General features: G+C 33.1%; 1 protein-coding gene across 7 annotated transcripts in view; it reads left to right on the forward strand.

Moving 5' to 3' along the window:
- Positions 1–733: 733 nt before the first annotated feature.
- The window catches only part of Doa (CDC like kinase darkener of apricot), a 28,543-nt gene continuing 17,014 nt past the window's right edge, over positions 734–12,262 (forward strand). The window contains exons 1-3 of one of the 7 annotated variants that reach the window (XM_072909555.1): positions 734–889; positions 1,833–1,943; positions 7,799–7,932. In XM_072909555.1, coding sequence (XP_072765656.1) covers positions 749–889; positions 1,833–1,943; positions 7,799–7,932 — 386 coding nt within the window. In that variant the 5' untranslated portion in view covers positions 734–748. The other 6 variants (XM_072909556.1, XM_072909557.1, XM_072909558.1 and 3 more) reach the window with 6 other exon arrangements.

The following is a 12,262-nucleotide window of genomic DNA, read 5'->3' on the forward strand; positions in this document are numbered from 1 at the left end:
CATATATCTGAAATAAAACACGTATAAAACTAGCATTTAAATTTAAAATTAAATATATATTACACATTTTTCCTATTTTAAAAAATGTGATAAACTAAATCCATCAAAGATGAAGAAAATTCTTAATGAAAAAACTTGTCAGATTTTTTAAACAAAATATAAATAAATATAAATGTGATATAAATTATATTTTATATATATACATATATATATATATGTAATATTATAATATCAGATGCATTCTAAATTATTACTGATTTATAAACAACCACTATCACGAACTGATTCTTTTAGTGAGATTTCATTGATTTGCAAAACACTATAATTCATTGTCAGACTATCACACACACACACACACACACACACACACACACACACACGCGCGCGCGCGCGCGCGCGCGCGCACTCACAATTACTATTTATTACTTTATAATAATAATAATAATAATATACTGATTATATAAAATAGAATTAATAAAATATATAGGAAAAATAAAATAAAGTAAAATAAAAATAAAAATAAAATGAAATGAAATAAAATGGATTAAAGTTACGATGAAAAATAGAAGAAGAAGATTTTGATTAAAATACAAAGTCTCTGATGTACGTGGGTAATTTAAGATTGACTTGAAATTTTTAATGTAATTTCCAATAAACTAAAAATTCCGGGTTAACCTTGAACCGTGTAATATACATACATGAAAGTCATATTTTAGGATCTGAGAGGACAAGCGTGTATCCTATTACGATGGACACCAAAATTCCCGACAGACCATCCGTTGACCTTCATCCGACGTCGAAACGTCCGCATGCTGTTTTCGGGGTGAATTCTACCCCCACAGCGCAGGCGTCGGACGACAAGGTGGACTATCTACAACGGCTACTTCTGGTGAGTGTCAGCACCCGCGTGATTAAGATGTGTGCAAGTACCGCGCTGCGTTCCCTCCTCAGATTGTCCCCAAGGGGTATCCGTGGCATACCCCGTGGCTGCTCGATAACTTTGGATAATTATGATCGATTGTGTTTCGCCATGCAGGTAGTCTCGATTACCCCTTCCGGGATAACAATAACGTCATTTATAGGTCATCTCATTTAGATGTTCCAGGTCCCAGGTTAACTCGAGCTTCTCTATCGCTTCTCCTAATATGTATTATATATATATAATGTGGAAAGCGATAGCGAGAGCAGGTTAACCGAGGATTTAATTTGTTCACAATTTTTATGTATATCCATGTAATTCAGCCGCGGTCTTTCCTTTATTCGCAAGTTCGCCATTGGCGCAACCTCATGCAAGTCACGTGGTTTTTCATGCGCGAGATGATCGAGTTAGCATTCGTATTATCGACGTTCTGTCGACCGAGCAAAGATTAATTCTGTTGTATACATACATATAATCGCGCATTTATTTGACAAAAGTAGCGAAACGTATATCTTTTATACCTATTAAATTCATTCATGTACATACATTCCTTCTGAAAATATTTTATTTCTCAACCTCTATTATCTTATTAATCCAATATATATTGTAATTTCCAGATATAAAATCTTCAACCTCAAATACAATATAATCTAAATAGAATCAAGAGAATATTAAAAGCTATATATATATATATATATATATATATATATATATATATATATATATATAGACGATATTAAATATTCAATTTTTAAATTATATTTTAAAATATGTTTCGCACTTCGTCTTTGAACAGAATAATCGATATAACAGCAAACGGGTTAATTAAGTGTTCTCCGCGAAACATAAATTTTATATTAATCACGATGTCGATCTAATAATAGGGATTTAACACGAGTTGATCTTGTTGCAGCACACCTGCAGAGAATTATGGACGATTCCGGAAGGTGCGATAGCGACGACGACGGCAAACTATTTCTCCCATGACCGATCAAAATACATTTCGTTCGGCGTAGTAGCTCAGGTAAACATATACATAATGTAATATATATATATATATATATATATATATATATATATATATATATATATACACGGCTGTTTGGATTTTTAAAACAAAAGTATAGTATCTAATAGGTATAACGTGTTATAAGAAAAATGCGCTCAAATATAAAAAAAATAATTTTCTCGAACAAATCTCTTCAATCTTTCCCCTTTTCAGTTCTCTAAACTCTAAAAGATAAGATAAATATTTATATCTATACCCATCTACAATTTTAGTTTAAATCAATCCACATTACGTAAATTGTGCGCGATTAAAATATATTTGAGAAAATGTGGATTTGATTTTATATATTATTTCATATTTCAATAAAATTTTAAAATAAAATAATAAAAAAATTATAATCTATATTTTTTTTCGCAAAATTACAATAAATGAATAATTTAATCACAAATATTCCATCACCATTATACGTCTATTTTCGATGAATGTCCCTTCTACATATATTTTTTTCATTATCTAATCTTTCACAATAATTCACGATACCTTACACTATGGCCACTGCTGACGAATATATGTTGGAAATTGATAACAATATAGTTATTATTCTCTCGTTCAATCAACACTCGCGGCGTGGTGCCACCTACGTGTCACCATGCCACTTTATCAGTTATCAGTCTAGCTCGCATGTTTCGTGTGTCTTTCGTATATGTGTTTCTAAATATTATGTGTTTACATATTCATGTCGACAAGTATCATTCATATCTATTACAATTTTACCGTTAATATCGATTATGGTTTGGCACGTAATAGAACATCTGTTGAAGGAAGGCATTATATGGATAATTAAAAAATGTATTTGGAAACAGGTACGCTAGATCATTTTATAATTAATATAAATTTTTACTATTTAATCGAATATAGCATACATTATTGTTTATAGAAATTATTCCGCGCAAGGACAAAACTCAATTATTTATATATTTATATAAATTAAAACAATTTTAAATTAATAAATGGCCTCTCCGTATTCTGTGAGCACATTTATCGCTAAATGTGTCTCTATAAATGTATAAAAACACATTTAACAATAAATGACCTCAGAATACGGGTCAATCAATCAAACATGTAGGTATGCATATTACAAATATGTATACGCATGTTTGTAATATGTTTGGTGTTTCTGTAAAGTACTCTTTAAACTTTCTGTGCTGATTACGAATATCATAATTATCTATATATATATATGTAGAACAATGTTATAATTATGATATTCGTAATCAGCACATCGACTCTTTGGTGCTAAAGAGCAATTTTTTTATAAAGGATCAAAAAAATAAATTATGATTCGATAAACAGCGGTGTATAATAATATAAGTCACGGGTCAAAGTGCAAGACCGCGAGTTTGTTTTCTTATTTGTTATAAATTTTAAAGATCCAAATTACAAAATCTGACTCTTTAGCTTCAATTTTAGATTTATAAGAATATACATAAAAAATTATAAAGAGATATATATTATTGTTCCTTCGAGGCGAAATATGCAGAAAACGGATGGTCGGTTTTGCTAAAAGTATAGAATGTAATCAGAGTGCGTATACAATTTTATTAAAAATTATTAAAAGCAATTGCAAAATCTGACTTTTTTTAACAACAATAACGTAATAAGAAATACATCAAAACAAAGTGAATGAGAAAATATAAATTCTTCGAGATTTAGTTTGCTGATGAATATCCTTATCTATATCTACATAAATGAGAATTTATTTTTCAATATTGGTAATCCTATGACGCTAGAATTTGACCGTCATTCCTGCCGACCCTTAAAGTCACATTTATTTATCATTAGCGATACTTTATGAAAAATGCAAAAACATATACAGTAAATACAAAGATAGACGAATATAACAATATTATATACATATAATAATATAATACTCGTATAATATTATATGTGTCACATCAATCAAAATAATTTATTAATATAATATATTCGAGGTGGAGTTATACATATATATATATATATATATCAAGCGTTCGAAAACGCTTAGCGAAGACTGGGAATCTATATACATAATACGTAACGTGAACTATATCAGAGAGAAGCTATATACATTTCTAGTTCCAGCTAGTCCTAAATGGGAATTATTGAACGCAAGTATAGATGATATTTTCGTCATGTCATCGGTCGAAATTTCCCTAGTATTTTTAAGTATGTATCAAGTTGTGAGTTCGTATCCACTTGTCTTACTTCGTGCTTTATCGGTCATTTCCAGGAGTGGCTCATTCGTATAATTTAGTGACGAAAATAATTTAAATGCTGAATATAGAGAGACCTATGAGAAAAAATTAAAAATTATTAGTATATTTTAGTATTAGTGTAATTAATTACAAAATACTTAATTTCTTTTTCATTTACTTTTTTTTTATTTAACTTATATTAACTCATATATATATATATATATATATATATATATATATATATATATATATATTTAACTGAATTTTCTGTTATATTTAATTTTAATAAGCCAAATATTTAATTTAAATACTAGAGTATACTAGAGTATACTAGAGTATATATTTAGAAACACACGTATATATTTAATTATTAATATATTTCATGTTTTTTATAAACAAATTTTTCCGAAATTGAATATTAGTACGTTTTAATTTTATTAGTTTGAATTCTCATTGTGAATAATGTATTTCATAAGACGCGTGGAATTTGTGAAAAGTACCTGTCACGTTGTCATTAATGAACGATTCTTGATATATGTGTATATATATATATATATATATATATAATATATATATAGTGAATTTAGTCAATGCACATACGTAATACTGTATATAAGGACCAGTAGAGGGCCACGTGTAGACACGTCCCTGGCTTGCCGACGGTTGCCGAAGTAAAGCCGAAGAAGCCTCGAGCCAATCGCATTGATCCAAAGTCCCACGTCCCACGTCGTTGTCGCAACTCGCAAACTGTTGTACGTCGCGCACAGTCGTGCTCTCGGGCATTTTAGTGGGTTCAATTCTGGGACCAAGCGAGCCTATTCTGCCTCTACGACGTAAGTCCGCAACTCCACACTGTTAATCCGCATCAGTTCACTACATAACGTGGATAACAAATCCATCCATCGTGATATCCGGACTAGGATATATCTATATGTGGTTGCTGTGCATTCGTTTCCTCTGTTTGCTGCACCTCTGTAATTTCAAGATGGCCGCCGATAGATGCTCCGAAAGGTCCCTTATGGTGAATCTTTTGCGCCTTCGCACTCGCTATTCCTCGCATCCTTGCTTGCTTCGATTCCATCGAATGGAATAAAAGGGAAGTCGCTCGTTCGCCCGTTCGCTCGTTCGCTCGCTCGGCGAGCCCTTTGACGCGCGGGTTAGGTTCCTCTCGATGGCGTTCCATCGTGGAACACGTCGACGTGCCGTCATCGATCCTAAAGACGAGGCCGCATTCCACACCATGTAGCGCTAACCCAATTTTCACTCTACACACTGCCGATCATGCATCCCCAGCGTTGTGTCATTATCTCATCACGCGCGCGCTTCTCTTCCGCGACAACTTCCGGACGCGTCCTCCCAACCGTTTTGGCGGGATCGTCTAAATATCACGAATAACGCGCGTCCCGATCGATCGCGTGACGCAACGCGAAACGTGCGAAACGTATATTTAGAGTTTTAGAGAGAGAGAGAGAGAGAGAGAGAGAGAGAGAAAGAGAAACGTCTTTTTTTTTCTCGCGTTATATTATTTCGCGTTCTTAAAAAGAATATCTCGCATAGATATTCGTTCTTTCCCTCCCCCCTCTCTCTCTCTCTCTCTCTCTTCCCCCTCTCTCTTCCCCCTCCTCTTCTTCCCCTCGCGCGCGCGCGCGAAGAGTGGGCTGTAATCTGTACGGTAGTGTCCATGACGCTTTTACGAATGCGACTGCCCACGTTTTGCAGAATTTTATGAGCCGATGTCCACGTCGTTGTCGAAAAACAGTGTTGTACCGCAAGCATCATCCTCACGTTCCTGGATATCGTCCGTCTTCGATTTCATTTGGGATCAAGTGAGCCTGTTTCGACTTCCTAACGTAAGTACACGCTCGTATGTGGGCTCCGTGCTCCGTTAAAGTACCGGTTTCTCGCTCGGAATCCTTTAGTATTTACTACACTCCTGTCTTTATTAGATTATTATTACGTTTACGTCTATCGCGGCCCGCGATGCTACTTCCGATTCGAACAAAAATTGCGTTATCGTAGCCCGCGGCTCGCGGCTCGCGCGCTTGCCGACTTATCGAGTAACCTTCATCTCGCACATCTCATGCTCATAAGCTGCAATCGCATGCATGATACTTAGACTCGATTACACATCGACAGTGTGGTATTTAATTAATTTTTTTCCCTAGATTTTAATAATATTTAGAGCGTACAATGTTTTTTTTTTTTTTTTTTTTTTTTTTTTACAATGTTATATAATATGCGATTATTCCTTCAACTGTGAAACATATTACAAAATGCTTGGAAAAAAAGAAATCTCATTTATATAGAGGTTTATACAATAATCTCATTAATCTTTTTATTTTACAATTAGTCGTACTCTTTACATTTTGTATATTTTTACATACATGCCTTTTATTGTCACTTTATTATTATGATAAAAAATAATTGCTTCTTAACAATTAAGACTGTATGATATGACTAACATCATACATTATATAATACGATACGATAGCAGTGAAATTGAGCAAAAAAATCTAACTCAATATCACATAATTAAGGCGCTGCCATCAACATTGAATATAATCTCTGTCAATTAAGTTGCACTCTGGATTAATTAATTTCGTTTAAAAATTGTCGTTTTCTCTTTTCAAATATATATTTTCTATCTTTATAACACATATAGAGGTAAAGAATGTCAATTTAACCCTTACGATATATACATGGGTCATTTGTGTCCGATCGATTTCTATCCATTGAAATTTCTTAAAACTTCTAAGCGCGGCCCGCTTCTTATCTCCGCCTTTTTTTCCAAAATGAATTATGGATATTTGTTCCAGAAACTTGAAAGTATTTTCACGAATTTTTACAGATTTTTTAAATCAATTTAAATAAATGAAAAAAACGATCGGACTTGAAATACCCATATATGTGTATGGATGAGGCACCTAAATGTAGTGCGTATCGTAAGGATATTAATTAATAAACTAGTATAATTGATATTAAATTGGTGTAAAAATTTCTCCACAATGGAAAGGATATCAATTCTTTCTTCTGCAGATTTCTTTGTGTCATTTTTTTATATTTGCTACACTTGAAATAAAACTCGTTACTTAAATGAAACAAATGTAGAAAAAATTTTAACAAGATGTAGAAAGTATTATGGAAGCGACACACAATATTTGTGACAAAAGCAACAGCATTAAAATCTTGCTTATATTAGATATACAGTCTTCTTATCCTCTTGTTTGCTTTGTTCTCTCATGCATTGATCTCTCCCTTTTATCTAGAGTCTTTAGCCAACGTTTAAATGATCTGTCTCCCTAACTCTGTAAAATACATTGTTCAATACTGCAAGAATTGTGCAAGACTCTATATAAAAGATAAGGATGAAGAGATATTATTCATATGAAGGATTAATATTATTGTTTATTTATTTCATGATTGAAATTTTTCCGGATAAAAAGAAAAAACTAATTAACCGATTAAGTGTGCGCACAATTAGATTGTCCGTTAAAAATCTTAAAGTTATGTTAAAGAAAACTCCACATTCAAATATTTATCAAAAAGCCTATAATTAAAACATTTGGCAGTAATAGTAGGATGCACGATGTATTGTATTTATACAAGTTGGACATAAAAATATCTTGTTTGTTACAGATGCCGCGAAGCAGGAGGCGTCATCGCTCTCGTAGCCACTCGAGAACACGTTCACATTCTGTGGGTTCCCCTCAGTACGAGCATAAACGCAGACGTATCGATTATGAGAGTCCACAGAGCAAAGGAACCTATAGGTAAGTTACCACCGCCTTTTGACCTTCGCGAACCAAGCGTATTCGCCTTTCGTTATATCCGACAATGCATGTACGATACAATATACAAATTCTTTTGTTCAAAAAAGAGAGGAGTGACAAAACAAAAATATGCATTCTATAAAAATATATTCTCAGAAAAAATCGTTATAAAGAAAAATTAATTATGTAAATTTGGCATATTTTTTTTCTCAAATTTATTTTAAAGATCTTTTACGATTGTGTTAATTTTGTATTTTGCTCACGAAGTTATTTTACTTTTACTATTATTATATATCGTCATAAATTATTGATAAATATTTCTTTGATATTTTTAGAAAGCTCAGTGATATAGAACGATTTTTTTTTTCCGAGAATATATTTTTATAGAATGCATAATAGCTCTCTTTTGTTCCTCGTCACTTATTGTCAAAGAAAGAAAGTTGCAAGAATAAGGGGGAGAACGCTCGCGTGAGAGAGGGAACCAGTAGCTGCAACCAGGCCATAGCCGTGCAAACGATCTCTCCCTCTCCCTCTACCTCTCTCTCTCTCTCTCTCTCCCTCTCTCTCTCTCTCTCTCTCTCTCTCTCTCTCTCTCTCTCTCTCTCTCTCTCTCTCTCTCTCTCCCGTTTCCACGTTGTTCTAACCGACAATAGAGCTTCTTCATGAGGTCTCTGAGGTCTCTCGATAGCCGGCTATCAGTCGTGGTCCGTACGTTCGAGCTTCAACTAGCCCGCCCTACAGATCGGTCCTCGTTATTTAGAACAGTTTTGTGAAGACATACGTGAGTGCCGATGAAAGTCGATGATGTCGCGTTTGCTGGAAAATCAACCCGTGTGATTTACAATTGAGAGATAAAAGAGATTCTGCGTCATTTCAGAGTGTAAAATCTCATGGTAGAAATTACGCTCTTAAGCGGTTTTTTTTTTTTGGTTTTTTTTCTCTCTCTCTCTCTCTCTCTCTCTCTCTCTTTTGAAAACACTGAATCGGTGTTTGCAATCTTTTCAAATTGACTTGTTCTTCTCGTTGCATTCTTCTACTTATGAAAGGTTTAAATTTTCGCTCAAGCATCCTCTGCTTGATGTAAGGAAAAATCTTGTCGACAATATCACAGACATCTACTTTCATTACGCAAAGTACTTTACGATAAATCACTCTATGAAATATTTATTATAGAGTCGTAATCTGTTGCACCGTGTTTTTGTTTGAGCAAATTTTATTGCCGATAACAAATCGGAATTGTACGAGGAGACGAGGAAAGATACAAAAATATTTCAAATAATATATTTTCAACTCAAATTCTGTGTGTGTGTGTGTGTGTGTGTGTGTGCGTGTGTGTGTGTGTATCTGCTATTACAAGAAATGCAAGTGTGTGCAACGACATGATGACATCATGAACGTTAAATCGTAACGAAGCTGTAGTCATATATTGTATAGATAAGATAACAACTGTAATTTTTTAAGTAATATTTTCGCCTATCTGCCTTTTTTCTCGCGGGCAACTCAGTCGTGAAAATTGACACCAATTAGGCTCTCTGGGACGACATGTATATACGCATCGTGCTTCATTAATTATGTATCTCGCGAGTATAAACTACGCGGTATACGGGTATGAATTAATTGAAAATTAACTGATTAATTAAAATACATTCTTTAGACTTCTCTTTTTTAATAGGAACATTTTAAAGGCCTGTTTATTAATGAGTAATAATAGAAATTTCTTCTCGTATTACATGTTCTTCCTGATCTTCTGGGCCAGTGATTGTAACCGCAACACATCAAAGCAAAATCATAAATTTACGTACGAAATTGTTTAATTTCTCTCGTGCCATAACATGCAGTAGTAATTTTTTATCCACGCGACGTCGCTTCCTTTTGAAAGAAAAATCATCGATCACCTGGTGGAGATCAATGATACAAGGACGATTGTGATCTCAATATTGGTTATAAGCAATATTTTGCGAACATGCGCTTTCAGACATCTTTGATTAGATAGATGTAACAACAAATCTTTTATTTTGTAGCTGACTTGCAGAGAGTTTAAAAATTAGACGATGCACGCAGATACATACATAATTGCGTCATGATGTAGTACAGTAGTGCAGCATATTGTGATTATATTTGTCACGAGAATGGCTCAAGTTGAAGACGTGAAAGATGATTCGTTTTAAACCATCTTTTCCTCTAAACACATATTGAAAGAAAAAAGGCCGGTTAAGTTAGGTATAATTTCACTGAATGGGAATGCTGTATACATAGAAGTCTCTATTTAGCCTTTTCGATTTTTTTTTTTTTTTCGTTCTTTAAAGAAAATGTTTCCGATTGAATTCTTTCATACTTAATTGCACCAATTAATAAACGCAGATTGAACGCTAATGCAACTGTAAATAGTAATTGCGATGAAGGTTTCTTCATGCTCGGTAAACTGCTCGAAGAAAGTTCATTATGACGGAGTCTCGCACGCAATTTTCCCATCGATGAAAATCATGGTTAGAGAATCGAGATGCCCTTTAGGCGATTCAAGTAATTGAAATACTTGCATCTGCTTTATAGAGGAAATTGCATTTCTTGAGATTGAATTAAAAATTTTGAAACCGTTATTTTACACCGCGATTGACGAACAAATTTGCATTCGAAGAATTTAGAATTGCTTCTATTGTATTATCAAATATAAATGTCCGATAAAAACAAACAATTTTGATCCCTTCTCGATGAACGAAAATCTCGTGGCTCGTTTTCTGTTTGCAGAATTGTTTGGGGGGGGGGGAAATCTGATTGTACTTTTAAAGTGGCTATTGTCTAGTGGCTTCCAAGTTTAATCAATCGTTCTCTATTTAATACAATCGCTTTTTGTAGAACGTTAACATTTCGTAATCCCGTGACTCCTCGCTGAGATGTATTATTATCGTAAGAGTATAAACGAGCTATTCATCAGCTACGATTTCTTCCGCTGAGATCGCGCTCGTTCTGAGGTTCACGCAAGCTTTGATGAGGTCAAGGTTGAGTTTCGAATAGAGTCTCGATGTACCAATTGAAATCATCAATCGCATGCAAACGAAAGAAAGAAGAATTACGAGTTGACCTTCGTGACTTTTATGCTTCGAATCGTTTTTTCATCTCTACGATCGGCTGAGAAGCTCTCTTCAGAAAATTAGTTTCCTTCGAAAAGATTAGTTTGTTGCACCTTGCGTAGTGAAAGTATTTTTTAGTTAAGGTTTCCGAGATTGAAGAAATGCGCTTGAAAGCGATAATTGCAGGTTGCACTACTGTTGTGTGTAAACCGCTAACAATGTTGATATTCGCATAGAAGATTCTCCTTCGTTGTAATTAATATATAATTATGCCTAACTTTCTAATCGCATTACGGCAAAATGAAATGGCATATTACAAATCCTGTAATGGAAAATTATTATTAATGTAAAAATTGTTATTATATGAAAATATGTCATCTAAAAACATTTATAAATATAAATTTTTGTGTTTAGCAAAATACACAAATTAAATAACTTATCGAATAAAATTTCAGATAAAAAAAAACACGTGATATATGATTGTATAAATATGAATGAGAAAGCAAATATTTTTAGACAATAATGATTATATTATATTAATAAAAACACTTTATTTTAAACAAGAATTTATGTTAAATACAAAAATATTAAATTATATTAAAAAAGTATTAAATAAGACACACACACACACACACACACACACACACACACACACACACACACACACACACACACACACACACATTATTTCCATGAGTAAAGCTTTAATATATTACTTTATACTATATTTTTTTATTTTATACTCTTAATTATTAATACTTTGAATATTTATAATAAAATATTGTTGAGTTGATAACGATAATCCTATTTAAAACGAGCAAAGCGTTTCTGTTGATATCATTATCTAAATGGGAAGATTAAAATGTGTGATATAGACGCGTATAATGATAATTGATTTTACTATTTTCATTAACGATATCCGTTTGACAACTTTGCTATTACTTTTTAAAAATTAAAGTCATGCAAAAGTCGCAATTATTTCCGTAAAATAGAGCCGAACATCACGAATCTCCTTAATTGCAATTCAGATCGTGAGACGGATAAAAATTAAAAGATGCCGATCCTGTATGCCGCCTTCACTTCCTGGATTCCAAGGTATAGTATAAACAGACTGCCATTTTTTTCAGAAGCGAAATAACTTCATCCATGTAAAGAATTATAATTACCTAAAAAAAAAAATCTCTTAATTTATTACATATAAGACGAAATATTCTTGAAATTAATTTACTATAAAAGAAATAGCGCGGTATATATCTAAAATC

Source organism: Anoplolepis gracilipes, chromosome 17 (genome assembly GCF_047496725.1).
Source record: "Anoplolepis gracilipes chromosome 17, ASM4749672v1, whole genome shotgun sequence".
Lineage (NCBI taxonomy): Eukaryota > Metazoa > Arthropoda > Insecta > Hymenoptera > Formicidae > Anoplolepis > Anoplolepis gracilipes.